This window comes from Phyllostomus discolor, chromosome 3 (assembly GCF_004126475.2).
Source record: "Phyllostomus discolor isolate MPI-MPIP mPhyDis1 chromosome 3, mPhyDis1.pri.v3, whole genome shotgun sequence".
In the NCBI taxonomy this organism is placed as follows: domain Eukaryota; kingdom Metazoa; phylum Chordata; class Mammalia; order Chiroptera; family Phyllostomidae; genus Phyllostomus; species Phyllostomus discolor.
In genome coordinates, this window is record NC_040905.2 from 1437254 (window position 1) to 1454750 (window position 17497).

Genomic DNA, 17497 nt, shown 5'->3' on the forward strand with positions numbered 1-17497 from the left:
GACCTGCGGGCTGTTTCCGGGCGCGTGCTGGCTGCCGGCGAGAACGCTGCTGCGAACACGGTGCACAGGCCCCGGCGTGCACACTGCGCGCGCGTCTCTGGGGCGCGCCCCTAGGAGGGCGGCCGCCGGACCCTGGGCTGCCTCCCTGCCGAACCCTTCGAGGGGCTGCCGGGCGGTCTCTCCCCCGGTTTGTGCCACTGCCCCTCCCGCCAGCAGGGAGGGTGAGGGTTCCCTTGTCTCCCCATCCTCGCCAGCACCCCCTGTGTTTGCGTGGTAGCTGTCCTGGGGGTGGAGGACGACCCTGACCTTCAAATTCCGGGCGCACCTCTTTTGAGACCCTTTTGGATTAGACGTGACACCCCGTTTACAGGTGTGAAAATGGGGGTGTGGGCCGGCCCTCCGCTGAGGTCTCATGCCGCCCAGGGGTGCAGCTGGTGTCTGACTCACAGACCAGCGTCTCCCCAGGGCTGTCGCCTGGGACTGGCACCAGGCCGGTGAAGGCCCCCCTCCAGCCCCCCTCCAACCGGGATGGCTGCTGGCGGTGTGCCTGCCCCCACCACCCTCCCCACCCAGCAGAGCGGATGTCAACGACCTCTGGTTTGGGGGCGTCTGCGTGCCCTCTGCTGGACTGCCAGCCCCCGGGGGGACCGGGGTCGTGTCTCGGCATTTCTGGTGCGGGTCGTGATGCCCAGCACGGGGCGGGGGCTTGAGAAATGTCTGGGGAATTAAAACGGGTCCGTCGGTCAGGGGTCCCAGAGAATGGGTTTTACCAGAAGTCCGCCCTTTGGTGGAGCGGCAGGACGGAAAGAGGAGCTACAGGTGGCAGGTGGTGGAGCAGCAATTTCTTCACCAGGCGCCACAGTTTGTTAGGGATGGCAGAGCAGTGAGCTCAGCGCTTGCACGTGCAAACGGACTCGCCGAGGCGGTGCACACCTGGGGCCTGGCTGGCAGAGACCTATGGGTGCAGGAACCTCAGTCTGCTGATAGCTAATGTGTGAGGAGGCCATGCTCGGAACCGCCTCTGTCCCCAAAGTCTGAAGGTTCCCGATATCTCCCGCACACTCCGGGTCTTTCTCATTGCCTTTCCCATGTAACACTTCGTAACAATGCACACACACGGAAGTAGGTAGCAAGAAGCAACACCCCCCTCCCCCCTCCCCTTATTCCCACACCGAGTAGAATATCAGGCTGTAGACTCCAAAGGCCACGGGTATTGTAAAACTTCATTTGAAAAATAAAGAACATTCTAACTTTTCCTCAATGTGCTTCCTTTTTAAAGACAAACGCGAAAGGGACAGTTCTGAATCGAGCAAAGGGTCAGGAATGGGGAACCTCCGCCCCAGGGACGCGCCTGGTGGGGGACGGAGGTCACAGACGATGCACTAGGAGCCGATGGCGAAGGAAGTCATTTCTGTGACGTTTCGGGTGGGCGGTGCTCCGCCCCCCAGGCCGGGAGAGCGGGGAGGGGCTGCAGACGGGTCCAGGCAAAACCGCTGCGCTCGCCGCGGTGGGGGGCCGCCTCAGCTCCCCGCTCCGGAGCAGGGAGGTCCGGTGGCGCCCCGGATGGTCTTCCGTATCCAGTTCAGGTGCTTCTTGGTCAGAAGGGTGTAGACCCCAGGCTTCCGAGTGTCGCCACACTTCCCAAAGGACGTGACGCCCCTGAAGACGCCCTCGCAGATCAGGGGGCTTCCGGAGTCACCCTGCAGCAGGGAGTCACAGTGCAAATGGGGGGGTTTTCCTTGGGACTCACTCATCTATTCATTCATTCATTCATTCACTCACACACATTCTCGCTCTGCGCATTTCAAGGCCACTCTCACACCTCTTTGACTGTCTGCTCTCGCATCCAGGTTCGTGGGTCTTTTCCAATCACTTTCCTTTGGAAAGAGACCGCCCAGGAGAAGAGGTGCGAGCTCATTCTCCGCGGTGGGGCGGGCGGGGACAGACTGCTGGGGGAAGCCTGCCGCAGGGGGGATGCTTGTCTCTCTCTCTGCTCTCGGTCCGTGGACGTCAGGGGGCAGAACCGAGTGTCGGGGCCATGCGAAGGCTTGGGATGGGACCTCAGCTACTGCTCGCTCTGGCGGGGGACACAGGACCACGTCGTCCTTGCGCTGTCTCAGACAACTTTTAGGAGCCGTTTTCAGAGTTTCATCGGGTCCCCTCATTCTCTCCCCGACCTTGCCAGCCACTCACACACCGGGGGTCCAAGTCCGGTCCCACCCTGGTCCTGCCCGTTCTCGGCACCCGGAGAGGCCGCCGCTAACAGTGCAGAGCTGGGGGTTGGGTGGCCTCCGTCCCCATCGAGGGTCACCCCACGGACAGCCCTTTCACCAGGGGGAGTCACAAAACTTCCTATGCCTTCGATTCCTCGCCCGTCAAACAGAGCCGGCCATCGCGGGGCCTGTCTCGGGGGCCTGAGGGGCCCAAGGGACAGAAGGAGGTGTGGTCCCACTGGCTGTCATGACTGTTCCTGAGACGTCTGGGCAACATCCGGGGGGGTGGGGGGGCGGGGAAACGGTGACCTGGAAGTGACCGCCAGGAAGGAGGGGACGCCCCCCGAGCGGAAGGCTTCGTCGGGGACAGAGGGTGCACAGTGTGGCCATGTCAGGCGGTGGCTCTCACGGGCCTTGAGCACAGAAAGCAGTGACAACTGTCCCCCCCCCCCCATCCCCGTCCTCCTGTCTCCAGCTCGCCTCCTCCTCTCCTGGGCCCGGGACGCCTGGCGCTTGCAACGCACTCACCTGGCACGCGTCATCCTCGCCGCGCCTCCCCCCGGCGCAGACCATGCCGCGGCCCACGACCGGCGAGAAGTCGTAGTGCGCCGCGTCGTTGCACGTCCTCCGGTCGATCACGGTGACGTTGGCCTCCCTCAGGGCCTTCGCCCGTTCCCGGGCGTTCCTTCGGGGGCGCCCCCACCCTGCCACGCGGCACCCGGTGCCGGGCTGGACGTCGTCCCCCGTCTTGGGCAGCTCGAGGATCTTCACAGCTTTGCTTTTAGTGGCTCTGCCTTCCAGCTGAAAGAGGGGCAGCTTCAGGCCAGGACAGCGGGCTGGGCACCGGCACGTGGCTCTGAGGGGGCGTGTCAGGTGCCCGTGGGCGTGTCCTCACACGCCGCGGGACGGGGAGGCTGCAGTTTCAGCTGCCTGACGGTCAGTCACTGGTGTTGGAGAAGCCTGGCGCACCTTCACGGGTGGTTTGGCCGAGCTCGGCCCTGTGAGCTCGGGACAGCTGACCGGCCAGGGGTGGACAGCCTGCAGGTTCCTGGCAGGCCTGCGGCCGGAGCTGCGGGGCGGGCCTGGCCACGCCGCACAGGTGGCCTCAGGTGTCTGGAGTGACGGGTCTGCAGACTGGCTCCGGGCAGGTGCACACCAGTTCCCCTCCTACCCCCCCGCCTCCACTGCCCTCTTCCCGGCTCGCTGCCCACATCGCTCAGGTAATGCACGGCGAGGGGGCGGTGCGACCAGCCCAGATTAGGCCCGGGGGGGGGGACAATTCTAGTTCTTTCCTCCCTCCTTGCTGAACCGTTTGAGCTGCAGAAGGACCTTCTGAGAGCACAGAGCGGCCATGCGCACAGGCGCACCGAGTCACGTTCAGCCCCGCCCCCCCCCGACGTTGGACTGTGCCCCCTTCTGCAGCGCACCCACCCCTCCCCAGCTGCCGTGCGCCCAGCACCCCCCCCACCTCCCGTCTCCCTTGCTGAGCAAACCCCAGCGACCCGCACGGTGGCCGGCTGCAGGGGCGCCCCGGCTGCGTCACCACTGGAGGAAGCGCCCGCAGCAGCGGCCGCGGCACCGGGTCCCGGAGGGCCGTGCGCCTCACCCCACACCCCGGTGTTAGCCCGCCGTGGCTCGGGGCCACAGGCGTAAAGATCATTTTCAGGTCAGACAAACCAAATTTCAAAAGTTCGCTATTTCAAGAGTTATTGGGGGGAAAAAAAGCACATGTACCTGAAGGAGCTGAAGGTCCCCTTCAAAGGACGCCGGGTCGAAGCAGGGGTAGGGGACCGCCTTCTTGACGGAAAACACTTGCACGGACTTCTCCTTGTGGGCCGCGGAGTGGGCCCCCAGCACAACCCGAGGCCTGCCCTTCCTGAAAGACACATGGACAGGAAGCCGTTGGCACGGGGGAGCGGACGCCCTTGAGCCTGAGCGCGAACTGAACGTGTTCCCATGCGCTCTTTCCAGCGGCCGTTGGATTTCCGTACTCGCGCAGTGAGGCAGGGGGCTCTCGGGTGTTTTAGTGACCCCGCCTGCAGCTCCCAAGACGTGAGCCGTCGCGGGCTGCTTCGGCTTCCCCGCCTCTTCTTCAGGCGGAGGCTGCAGGAAGGGGGTCCCCGGCCTTGGGCCGAGGCAGAGGCCCGGAGTGCGGGTGGCCTGCTGGCTTCCCCGCTGGCCTCCCCTGGCGGCCTCCACGCCTGGTGGAGGGGGCCGGGCCCTCGGACGCGAGAAGTGGCAGCGGTCAGCTGCTCTGAGCTTCCGGGAGACCAAGAACTTGGCTTTGTCTTCAGGGATGGTGACGTGGGGTTCTCGAGGTGCAACTTGGAACAGGAAGAAATGCACCTCGACTTTGTAGGGAAATAAATCGGAGTCTAAACAAATGCACACAGGCGCCCGGGTGCACCCACAGGACCAGGAGCGAGCCAGCGGGCAGGCGGGGCCGGTCCGCCCAGCGGCGTGCGGAGGCCGGGCTGCGGAGGCGGCACCCGCCGGCCCTGACCTGCTGGCTGACTCGGCCCTACGACGGCCTCTGAATTAACCCGGCCGACGGCCCCCTTCATGTAGAGTGTGCCTTGTGCGGCAGCTCCCGCTCGGGACGCCCCCATTTCACACAGCGAGATGCGTGAGTCCCCGTGGGTCTCCCTCGTGAGAAGCCGGTCTCCAAGCCCCTTTCCTCCTTCCTGCAGTCCGTGCCGCCGCGCACGGGGCGCCGGCGCCGGCCCTGGTGACGAGCGACCGCACGGGCTCGGGAAGGAAGTCGCGGCGTGGCCACGTGCTGAACGCCACCGGACTGTCCGGTCGCAGTCAGGACGGGCTTTAGCTTGAACCACAGGAAAACGCCATTTTTCGAAGTCTAACCGTCAAACACCAGTAATTCCTGAGGGTTCAGGCTACTCTGTAGCGTCGCGGGGCCACGTGAATTCTCGCTCTGGGGACGCAGTGTGCGGGACTGCGTGAGGTTTGCTTACGGAGAAGCCTGCCATGATGCACAGCGGAGGGTCAGCAGTGATGGCGTGGGGGCGGACGGGCTGATGAGCCTCCTTTTCACCTTTCCTGCTTTTCAAAACGTTAATAATTTCATAATTTATGGTGAAAACGTATCTTAAGAGAATTTGAGAAAGGGGTCGTGCGTTTCAGCTGGATGCTCCACAGCATCCAGGCCGGTGCTAGCAGGCGCAGGAGTATAGACCAGAAGGCCAAGCGCACTTGCCCGCTGCCTCCTGCACCCCCCCTGCCCTGGCTGGAAAGGTCAGGGCCATGCTCTCCCCCTCCCCCCCACCACAGTTGCCTCGGGAACGAGGGGAGCCCCGAGTTACTCACAGGGCGCAGTGAGCGGCCGTCAGCACCCAGTTCTCCGTGACCAGAGCGCCGGCACAGAGCCGCGGGCCCTCGATGAGAGCCATGTAGCCTCTGGAGTGAGGCGGCACCTCCTTCCCTCCGACGATGCTCGCACGGGGCTCTGGGGAAACTGGAAAACAGCCCAGGGTGAGGGCTCCCATGCCCGGCCCTGCTGCTCTGAGCCAGTCTGCGGGGAGGACTGGGCGCCTTCCAGGCCCCGGGAGCCGCTGCTCCGAGCCAGGGCGGGGCGGGGCCGGGCAGGGCAGGGAGGCCACGCAGTTCTGCCTGAGGCCTCGGCCTCCTGGGCAGCGTCTCACAGGCATCTCGTCCCTGCAGTGCACACGGTCGCTGCTGTTTCCTCACGGTGAGCTCAGGGCTCCGTCGGGGGCGGGGGGGCAGGTGGGGGACGCTTGGTATGAGCAAGCATTCCTCTTAAGTTAGGCCTTTATTATTTTTAAAATGTCTAAATTGCTTTCCCTTTCTTGTTTTGAAATCGCTAGGGCAAACGTGACAACTAGGTACAAATGCTCCTTTCTCTGCCCACTGGTTCTCTCTAACTTCGGTGTTAACGATGGCCACTCCGAGTCCTCACGGGCAGTGCAGGGTCCCTGGGCCCGCCCCTCGGGCGCTGGTGTGGAGCCCGGGGGGCGCCTGGGAGCCCGCCTGTGGATACACTCCCAGGTGGCTGTGGGGCGCCTGCCGCCCCGGCAGTTCTGGGGTGGACCTGGCGGGAGCAACTCTGGCCCCCAGCGATGCCCCTGCTGTGTGTTTACCGGCAGATCTGCATTTCGGACGGTTGCTTGCTGAGGGGTGTGCACAGCCAGGGCGGGGGTGGGGGGGGATCAAAGGCAGAAGGCCGGAGTGGGGGACGGGGCTGGGGCTGCCGCGTCCTGGCCGGGTACTCGGACTAGGCTCTGGCGCCCACACTGAGCCTCTCTGCTCCTGGGACTGCGCGGGGCTCCCTCCCACCCCCCGCTCAGGGGCCGGAGTGCTGGGAGCCCGCCGGGACTGTCCAGGTCAGAAGGTCCCTCACTGGTGGACGCACACCTGTGCAGGTGAAGGCACCGTTGGTCTGGGCACCTGAGAAGTGCCCTTGGGGGGCAGTGGGGCGCACCCGGGGCTCTGACTGGGCCTGGAGGCTCACGGGACCGGGGCCCCTTCCCCCCGCTGTTGCGATGCCTGCGGCGCATTTCCAGGGTCCGGCTGCGAGGGGTGTGCGGTCGCCACGCTGTGCTGCCCGTGCCCCCCTGTGCCCTGACCCCTCGAGTGTGGGCGCCAGGCGACTCCTGGGCCTCGGGGGCTCGGTGTGGCTGGAGATCTCGGGACTTCCCCATGATGCCTGTGTGCTTGACGGGGACACGAAACCCACCGCCTTGCTCCGGGAGCCCACGCCAGCCCGGCACACCTTCGCTCGCAGGCACTGAGGCTGCAGGGCTTAGTGACCTCAGTGCGTTTGCATCTTTTCCTCTTACTCGGTGTTAGTGACCCGGCGGGGAGGCGAGGCAGATGGGCTGAGTGAGGGGGGTGGGGCTGGAAGACAGATGCTGTAGCTGAACAGCCAACGGTGAGCCCCCCCCCCCCCCCCCCCCCCCCCCGTAGGGAGGGAGAGACAAATAGCAAACTCGTGAGGCGGACTTTGGCCTTGCTTCAAGGTCCAGGCCCTGGCAGAGTCACGCAAGGGTGAACACAACACAGCTGTCACCCTTGAAGGACTCGGTGGAGAAAGAGGGAGCAAGCAAAGCTGTGGACAAACACACCCACGATCACGGGGCCGGACGTGAGCTGAGCCCCTGGAGGGAGAGGAATCGGGGAGCTGAAGGGACTCAGAGGCCCGAGAACAAGCTCGTGACTGGGCGGCCGGGGGTGTGCACGGAGCAGGCTGGGTGGTTGGGGGTGTGCATGGAGCAGGGAGGGTGGCTGGGGGTGTGCACGAGGCAGGGAGGGTGGCCGGGGGTGTGCATGGAGCAGGCGGGGTGGTTGCACGGAGCAGGCTGGGTGGCTGGGGGTGTGCATGGAGCAGGCGGGTGGTTGGGGGGTGTGCATGGAGCAGGCGGGTGGTTGGGGGTGTGCACGAGGCAGGGAGGGCGGCCGGGGGTGTGCATGGAGCAGGCATCTGTTTATTTGTGTAATCCCAAAGGATTCGGAAAGAAACCGAGATTCCGTAGGTGGGGCTGCACCGAGGGGGGCGGCCCACAGAGAAGTGTTGTTAGAATGAACTTCACAGGCATCACGTTTAAACGCCTTTGGCGTCCAACGTGACGCCTCGGATCCGGCCCTGAAAAAGAGAACTGGTAGCAAAGTGATTTTTTAAAAATGGCCCCAACGTGACTCGCTGTTATTCTTTCGATTGTTCAAGGTTGAGTGTTTTTCTAGCTTCTCTAATTTCCTGTGATAAAATTGCAGATTCTCTGGGTAACAGTGTCCGGCATTTAAGCAACACTTAACTTCTCTTCCCCGGGAATTCACAGCACCTGTAACACAACACCTACCCCCTCCCAGTCTCAGGGAGGTGGGGCGCATCAGACCACGGGGTCTCTTCTCTGAAAGCTCATAGCCACCCCGAGACTGAAGGCCTACCCAGCACCCCCCCCCCCCCACCGTGGGAGAAGAGTGGGAGGAGTCCCGTCGCCCTGACCCAGCCCCCAGTCTGCTCAGGTCCCACCGCGGGCTGCGTGGCCTCTGTCTCAGGCTGGGGCCCGCCTCACTGGTCTTAACGATCTCCCCACATGCCACGATGTGGTTGTCAGTTGGAACGACAGCTCAGTAAGTTACATTAAAGTCAAAGAAAACAACGGCAGTAACAATGACCACGAAAGCATCTAGGATTCGCCAGCCACTGGCTTGTTCCGGACCGGGCTCTGCCACCGACCGCAGTGTGGCGGGGTGGGGAGTGGGGGGGCGGGGCATTGTGACTCCCACGCACAGACAGAAGCCTGGCGTTTACCTGGGGCGACCCACTCGCCCAAGCCCACACCACTGACAGCGAGCAAAGCCGCGCTCTCACCCAGTTCCATGGCGTCTAAGACCCTTACTCTTCCCAGAGTGACTCACTGTTTTCCTCAAGAAGTATCCCCTCACCTCTTCTATCTCTGAGCTGTCAATTTCTCAGACACACCAGTGTAGACACACGTGTGCATGTGAATACTAGCATGTCGTTTGGGAGGGTCCCTGATGTCCTGACGCCTGTCCTTGGCCTTGGGAGCTCAGGACCCCGCTTTGAGAAGCCCAGCCCTGCGGGCATGGTTGAGCTGAGTGATATCATGGTGTGTGGTGAAGGGTACAGGCTCTGGGTTCAAACCCCAGCTCGGCTACTTTCTAGCTGATGACTTTGCCTGCGCCTTGGTTTCCCCATGTGGAAAATGGGCTGATAACGTTGACACTGCGGAAGATTAGGTGAGTGATGGTCCGTAGAGCACTCAGCAGACGGCGGGGCTCAGTGGGAGTTGTACTGCGTGCTGACATCGGTAGGTGTCCCCTGTACATTCCCTGGAGGGTCCTACGCTGATGCCATCGCTTCCTCGCAGACCCCGACCGGTGGGAACAGACGTTCAAGGACACATCCTGAAGCCGAGAGCGCACAGGCTGATCCGAGGGCTGCGACTGTTCAGGGTGCGTCCATGGCCAGGAGGTCCCTGGAACAGCTCATCCACACACCCCCTGTTTAATGGTTTCGTCAACTTTTCACTGAGAGGTTTTGCCTCATCGACCCACGGTGAATGTACGAGAGCCACCGGCTGCAGTTAATGCTTCCGGTTTTCTGCTGTGGACACAGGGGGCACATTTTCATCTTAGTAAGTCAACGTGCCTATTTCAGCAGAGGCAAAAGGTAACATTAACAACGGTCGGAAATGAGCGAACATGTTCTCCCAGACGGTCGGTTCCCTTTTCATTTTGATGATGGTTCTGCAGCTGTGCAGGAGCTTTTTAGTTTGAGGTGGTCCCATTGGTTCATTTTTCCCTGTAGTTCCCTTGCCCCCAGAGATATATCGGCAAAAACACCGCTACGTGGGATGTCTGAAGTTTTACTGCCCGTGCTCTGCTCACAGGGCCGTCCAGCCTTGGGGGCGTCTCTGGGCCACCCTGGAAGAAGAGTTGTCTTGGCCCACACACACTAAATACACAAACACTAACGAAAACTGATGAGCAAAAAGAGGTTTTAGGTAAATTTACGATTTTGCTTTGGGCCGTGCTCATAGCCATCCTGGACCACACCTGGCCGGAGGGCCCCGGGTGGGACGCCCCTGCAGGACTTCTGTGTTGTCACGACTTCTATTTAAATCGTGTATCCATTTGAGTTCACTCTGGTGTGCCATGTGAGTTGGTGGTGCAGCTTCACTGTGTGCGTGTACCAGCCCAGTCCTCCCGGCACCGTGTGCTGAAGGGGCTGCGTTTACCCCACCGTGTGCTCATGCCCCTCCATCAAATACTGACCGACCACAGGGACCTGGGTTTATCTCTGGGCCTCCGTTCTGGTCCATTCATCTGTGTCTGTCCTTCTGCCAGCACCCGGCTGCTTTGTCTACAGCGGACTGTTACTCAGTTTGACGCCAGGTATCATGATCCCTCCTACTTTGCTCTTCTTTCCCAAGATTGCGGAGGCCATCTGGGGGTCTTTTGAGGTGGCTCCCGGCTCCTGGGGTCCGTGGCATTGTGGATGAGACACGAGACAAACTCACACGGACCCCTGAGTCCCGTGGAGGAACAGGGATGGCGCGGCTTCTCTCTCGAGGGGAGGAAAAGCCTTGGAGCTTCTCGGCCACTCTCTCAAGGGGAGAGCACCTTGGCCCTTGCCTTGGCAAGCTTTTATTGGGTTCAATTTGCACAGGAACACAGGGTGTATTTGTAAAACTCACCAGTCATTGTGAGGCAGAGATGATTAAACCATAGATAACATTCAAAGAACTCTGAGGTCTTACTCTGAGTCAGGGTCAGATAGCTAAAGGACCATAAAACTTTGGGGAACAAACTCACTTCCTGCTTGGACCCTTATCATCTAAATTGAGGGTATTAGCAAAGCAGGTTTCATAGGATTTGATGCATTCTTTCTTAGGCCTGATTGCCCTAGGGAGCCCGCCCTTTCCAGCACAGGGTGGCACCCACCTCCAGCATTGTTTCAGGCTTAAGTCAGGCAGCGGAAGTAAGGCAGCCAAGAGATTAGGAGACTTCTTTCAGACAGAATGAGGACTCAGGCTATGTCAAAGTTGAGGGGTGAGGGTCCATCACCCCCATTCTCCATAGCCCCCCAAGTCCTTCCCTGGGGTCCCCTATGACCATGCCTGTCTTAGGTTGCCCCTCCCTTGAGGAATCTTCCCCGTCATTGGCTAACTGATCATGCACTGGGGCCCAGGCAGGGTGAAGTAAAAGGAGCAGAGGCAGTGCCCCTGCCAGGGAGATAAGCTTTGTCTCCTTAGTGGCTTATGGTCTGAAGGTCACTCACTCAGCCTTAGCCATGGGGGGTTACAGCTTCTGAAACCAGGCAGGGTGGTTCCCAACAGTCTTTTTCGGTTCCATATAAATTTTTGAAATATTTGTTCTAGATCAGTGAAATATGCCATTGGTATTTTAATAGGAATAGTATTGAATCTATAGATTGCTTTGGGTAGTATAAACATTTTAATGATGTTAAACTCTTCCAGTCTATGAACACTGTAGATGCTTCCTTTTATTTTTATCTCCCTTAATTTCTTTCTTCAGTGTTCTACAGTTTTCCAAGTACAGGTCTTTTACCTCCTGTTTAAGTTTATTCCTGTCTCCAGAATTATGAAGAACTCATCCAATTCAACACCAAGAAGACAAACAATCCAATTAAAAAATGGGCAAAGGACCTGAACAGACACTTCTCCAAAGAGGACATACAGAGGGCCCAGAGACATACGAAAAGATGCTCAATGTCACTAATTATCAGAGAGATGCAAATTAAAACCACAATGAGATACCACTTCACACTGGTCAGAATGGCCATCATTAATAAGTCAACGAACAAGTGCTGGGAATATAGAGAAAAGGAAACCCTTATGCACTGTTGGTGGGAATGCAGACTGTTATAGCTACTGTGGAGAACAGTATGGAATTTTCTCAAAAAACTAAAAATAGAACTGCCTTTTGACCCAGCAATTCCATTGCTGGGATTATACCCTAAGAATCCTGAAACACCACCCCTAAGAACCCATGCACCCCAATGTTCATAGCAGCACAATTTACAATAGCCAAGTGCTGGAAGCAACCTAGGTGCCCATCAGTAAATGAGTGGGTCAAAAACCTGTGGTACATTCACACAATGGAATTCTATGCAGCAGAAAGAAAGAAAGAGCTTATACCCTTTGCAACAGCATGGATGCAACTGGAGAGCATTATGCCAACTAAAATAAGCCAGGTGGTGAAAGAGAAATACAATATGATCTCACCTATAAGTGGACTCTAATGAACAAAATAAACAACAAACACAACAGAACCACAGGCATGGAAACATGGAACAGACTGACAGCGACCAGAAGAGAGGGGAGCGGGGGGTGAATGGTGGCAAGAAGGGGAAGGGACTGGACGAAGAACACGTGTGAAGGACCCACGGGCATGGACAACAGGGAGGGGATTCACTGTGGGAGGGGGGTTGGGGGTGGGGTGCGCTGGGCAGAAGAGGGCACAGGGGGAAAACTGGGACAACAGTAATAGAACAACAATCAAATATTAAAACAAGAACAAAAGAACCTATTGGAAATTAAGCTGTGATTTCTTTTTCCTGCATGCACAATGTGAAGTGAACACAGCACCCCATTTTCCCGTGAGCAAAGCAAAGAGGCGAGGGGAGACTCGGCTCACCTCCAGGAGTGAGGAGAAGGCAGCCGGCGGCCAGGAGCGGGAACGCCAGGGCGGCTTGCATGACGCCTGTCACCCAGGTGCGGGGGGCCACTCAGCTCCGAGTGCCGACAGTCAGTGACATACAGTGCAGCGCGAAGGATGTCCGTGGTTTCTTCTCTGCCGGGCCGTGGGAGGGGCTGGTGTTTTATTAGTGGAAAATAATTTCAGCGACGGTGTGGTCGCCGGTTTCTCAGGTGAGGTCATTTCCTTTGGGTTAGACCACTCCCAGCCCCCCACCCCCAAGGGTAAAGGGGAGGCCGTGGAGACTGTGACAAATCACGAATGTTCAGGAGGAACTCTTCTTGCTCTTCTTGGGACGGCTGTTGCACTTTTAAATATGAGTGTGTGTGTGTGAAAAGGCTGAGAATTCATGTCTATAATGGAAATTGTTTTGAAGTACCATCTTTGAACTTGTTCTGGGGGGGAAGGATGGATGTTCGATGCCTTCGCTGCTGAGACCCCTGGGCAGGCACCAGCGATGAGAAGGCCAGCGCTCACCCGCCATAAGAAGGCCGGCGCAAACATCCGGGCCCCGGGGCCGCCTGCCAGACGGCTGGGAGCTGGACAGATGAACAGCGCACCCTCTGTTGCTGGGAGTTCTCACGGGTGATGGTGCCCAGACTCCGCCAGCTTTCTGGCTGGCCAGACGCGTAGATGGCTCCCGCATTCGGCATGGCCTCTGACCCAACGAGTCAGGTGTACAGGTTTTAATAAATGATGGAGATGCACAAAAACTTAGCTGTAATGAGTTCCCTTGCATTCTTGTTCATCATGAGAAAAAGCTGAAAAGAACCTAAATGCCCCCAAATAAAGAATTAGGCAGGCCGAGTTTGGGACTTCCCAGGGCTGCTGTAACAAACTATCACAAACTGCTTCACTGCTCTGGGGTCAGGGGTCTGGCGTGGGCCTCCCTGGGCTCAAGTCGGGGGTCCGCCGGGCTGAGCTCTCTGGGGAGGCTCGGGGGGCGGGCGGGGAAGCCGCTGCCTCACCCCCTCAGCTTCGTGCACTCCCTGGCTGGGGCTTCCCCCAACTGCAGACACATGGCAGTCTTTCCCTGCCCCCTCTTTTCCTTCCTGCTTCCCGGGGAGACCGGCCGGTTGAAACAGCGCCCCCGAGCCTGGGCCTCGGGCTCTGCCCTCCCGAGACGATGGCTCCGTGAGGAGACAGGTGACGCAGCGTGCTCATCGTCGGAGCAAGTGGCACGCGCCCCAGGGCCTGTGTGAACGCAGAGCCAAAACCAGAGCCCATTCCATGCCGGAGGTTAACACGTGTCGCCGCCGGGCCGTGATTCCAGGCGACGGCCTAGTGTCCTGTGGGCACTGGGAAGTTACCTAACGCTGCCTACCTGATTCTTCATTGGGGGGCATTTAGGTTCTTTTCGGCTTTTTTCTCATGATGAACAAGAATGCGAGGGAACTGGTTCCACTCAGTGAGCCGGGCGGCATCTTTCTAATGAACAGAAGTCAGGGATGAGAGTCTAATAAAGCTGAGGGAGCCGGAGTGGCGCGGGTGACGGGGTCAGGGGAGGCTGCTCAGTGATAACTAGTTTGTCAGGACAGACGGGCCCAGGAGGAGGGGTGGGCTGAGGGGACAGGCGGGGCCCCTGTTTCTCCCACAGCCCCGCCCCTGCACCCCCCCCCCCCGCCCCCCGCCCTCGGGGAAGGCCAGGAGGAAACAGGTTTTCCCTGAAGGAGGGAGGGTGGCAGGAAGGAACCCGGTTTCAGGGAAACTCCTGGCTTTGCAGCTCCTCTGACTTCTTGAGCTTTAAATTTCATCACAAGAAGAGACGTTCGTGAGGTTCCCACCCAGCCTTTCCGGTTGTACTTTGGTCGCACAGATGTGGTCTGGGCCAGAGGTTTCTCTGTGGCGGGCTTTCCAGGCAGTGCAGCAGCCGGCCGGCACGCCTCAGCCCTGCCCCCAGCCTGCAGCTCCGGCCCCTGTGGCTGCATGGCCGGTCCGGCCGCCCCGGCGCTGTGTGCGCGGGGACCTCGGGGGCCGCCCTGCATTCCGTCTCTTCTTTCTTAACCAACTCAGTGAGGCACGCTTTACATGCCCCTCAGCTCACCCTTTAAAAGGTATGGTTTTTGCTACATTACTGGCATCGATTTTAAAAAACCGTGCTAAAACGTGTGTCACATAAAGTTGGCCACTTTCAGCACTTCAAGTGTCCAACTCAGGGGCGCTAATTACAGTCCCGGGGCTGGGCACCCACCGCCACCACCCGTTTCCAGGGCTCACGGCACCTGAAACAGAGACTCAGCCGTACCCGGCGGTGGCTGGCCCCCCTTCCGCCCCCCTCCGGGCCCGGCACCCCCGCCTCCACTTCCTGTCCCCACGAGTCTGCCGGTCCCAGCATTGCAGACGAGCGAAACCACACGGCATGTGTCCCCGTGCCTGGCTCGCTTCACTGCGTGCACTATCGTCAGGGTCTGTTCAGCCGTGGAAGGTCCCGGAACTTTGTGCCTTCTGGTGGCTGACCGGCATGGCACCGCCTGCGTCCGCCGTCCCCTCTGATGTCGCCACTCCTCTGCTGGCGGACCCGTGCGGGGTGTCCCGCCGGCTACTGTGGGCGCACCGCCACGCACACTGACCTGCAAGTGTCCGTCCGAAACCCCCCTGGTTCTCTCGGTTCTGCCCCCGGGAGTGGAGCTTCTGGGTCTCATGGTGGTTATGCGCTCAGCTTCCGGAGGAACCTCCGCACTTGACATCTTGGATGCTGTCCGGTTGTCACTGTCCCCGCCCGCACTGCAGTACCCAGGGACACGCCCCGGGCAGTGCCCTGGCTGCAGACTCGGGACTCTGCTCCGGGGGTGCGAGGCTGGAGAGAGGGATAATTCTACATCTGTGATGGAGGAACACACGAGTGATCTACACAGTCATCGCTTTTCTTGGCTGTCTCGGAGCTGAACCTGCAGGCCAGCCGAGTGGGCTGAAGCCCCTGGAGGAAGGCGGGTGCCTCGGGGGCAGAGGGACTTGCGTAGCTGGAGCGAAGCGGGCGGGGGTGGTGCTGGCGGCCCCCCCCCCCCCGCCGGAGCTGCTCGCGGGAACGCAGGCACGTTTGGAGGAGGAACCGGGTGGACGAGGGAAGGCCGTGCCCCCGGGGCTGCAGGCTCAGATGGCCCACAGGCCTCTCCCCACGGCACTTGCGGGAGCCGCTTGGGTGAGGCGGGCGAGGCCGTCGATGGCAGGAATCCCCGTCCTCCGATGCAGGGGTGAAGGGCAGACACGCCGCAGGGGGGGCCCGAGCTTCCGGGGGCCGCGAGGGGTGCTTTACCCCCATGTCCTGCCCAGAGCAGCAGCCCTCAGCTGCTGAGGAAGGGGCGGCAGGTACTCGCCTGCCCCCAGCACGCGTGAGGGTGCGGTGGTGGGGTGGGGGGAGGCGGGAGGAAAGGCCCAGCCCTCTATTTCTGGGCAGTGGGGGCAGCTGGGAGAAGGTCCTAGCCACATGGGAGGGGCAGGAGCACTGAGATGACCCCCCGCCTGAGACCAGGGTCCGAGTGGAACGCTAGCAAACCCGGGTCAGCTCCTGGCCGGACGGACTCGATTCCTTGCAGGGGAGGAGCTCGAAGAGAGGAGTAGTTTACGTGCTTGCGAACCTGTTTTCCTCGGTGTCTGTCGTCTTGCAAGTGACGAGACCCGCCGCAGAAATGCGGGGCAAAGAGCGCCCCCCCCGACCCCCCGTCCGGAGACAGAGCCGTGAACGGCATCGGACTCGGGTGTGACTCGGACGTGAGAACCGAGAGGAGGAGAATGTAACCGGCTCTGAGCAAGGACATGCTGGTCCGCAGTGAGAAACGGGGACAGCGTGCCCAGCCGTGGGGCGGGTGTCCGCAGGGAGAGGAGACTGTCAGAGGGGGCCAAACGGAGGGGCTCGACGTGGGAAACGCCGCGAAGGACCCAGGACGCTGACGGGCTCCGCCGAGAAGACGCCCAGACAGACGCCAGAGACTGTGGGACGGCGCCACCCTGGCCGTCCCGTCGCCGGACTCCCCGTGAGGCAACGAGATGCAGCGACAGAGGAGGTATCTGGAGAGGGGGTTGGCAGGTGCCCTGCACCCTGGGGAGAGAGACGCCCCACCCTTCTTCCTGCGGTGTGCGCTGGGGGCTGCACCCACGATCTCGGGCTCCCTGCCCCGGCACCGGGCTGCCGGACAGCTTACCTCTCCAGGGCAGTCTCTAGATCACTCCATTCTGTATACCATTCCATTTACGACACTTACAAAGCACCTACTATGTACTAGACCTGGGAGTTGCTGCCCTGATGGACCCTGTGGCCTCAACGGAGACCTAAGGCCCTGGCGTTCACGGCTGTGTCGGTGGAAAGGGCGGGCCGTGGAGATGAGATGGTGCTGACCCCACTCCCGGCCCTGCCGCCTGGCAGCCGCGGCGCACCCGGGCACACGGTGCCCAGCTGTCGGGCTGTAGACAGATGTGCCTTGAAGTGGTGACAGATGTACTCAGTCTGGGGGATCCGGGCATTTCTCTCCCCGTTTCCCGGGTGATTGGAAAACCGTAGTCGGCACGGAGGCACTGCTGTGAGGGGTTGCCCGACACATGGTCGGCCCTTAACAAATCACCCTGGAACCCCCCAGTCGCTGTCCAGGTCAGGCACAGCCCGAGGGCAAAGCTCCGGCCTGCAGTGTCGCTGGGGCAGGAAACGGATGGGGTAGCGGGGGCGTCTCCTTGGAGGGTCAGACCCTGGCTGGGCCAGGGGTGCTTGGGGCCTATTTCCCCAGAACATAGGGGTTCACGCTTTATAACCACCCCCTGCCTGCCCCTTCAGCTCCCAGAGGCCAGGGGCCGTTGCCCAGGGCAACATGCCCCTGTGGTGTTCATTCGCCGGAGCCCGGGTAGAACCCGCCTCTCGGGTCTGAGACTGGACTCGGCAGTTCCTTTGCCACGGCACACTCAGGGGGCTGTTCTATTCATTTTGTGAACACACACCCTTTACACAGGGATAGAAGACATTGGTGTATCTACCTTTCAACGGTCCTCGAACTGGCGCATTGCTAATGAACCGGGGCGGGGGCTGGGTGACAGGTGTGTGGGGACTCAACTCACGTCTTGTTCTCTGTGCTTTCAGACAC

At 60.4% G+C, this 17497-nt stretch overlaps 1 protein-coding gene across 1 annotated transcript; it reads right to left on the reverse strand.

Annotated features, from left to right (window-relative positions):
* Window positions 1-1520: 1520 nt before the first annotated feature.
* On the reverse strand, window positions 1521-8569 carry LOC114507269 (granzyme A-like). Its single transcript, XM_028525187.1, has 5 exons — window positions 8500-8569; window positions 5538-5685; window positions 3948-4089; window positions 2742-3014; window positions 1521-1700 (listed from the first exon to the last, which is right to left on the reverse strand). Exons 1-5 carry the CDS (start codon window positions 8567-8569, stop codon window positions 1521-1523), a joined length of 813 nt encoding a protein of 270 aa, XP_028380988.1.
* Between the last annotated feature and the right edge of the window lie 8928 nt (window positions 8570-17497).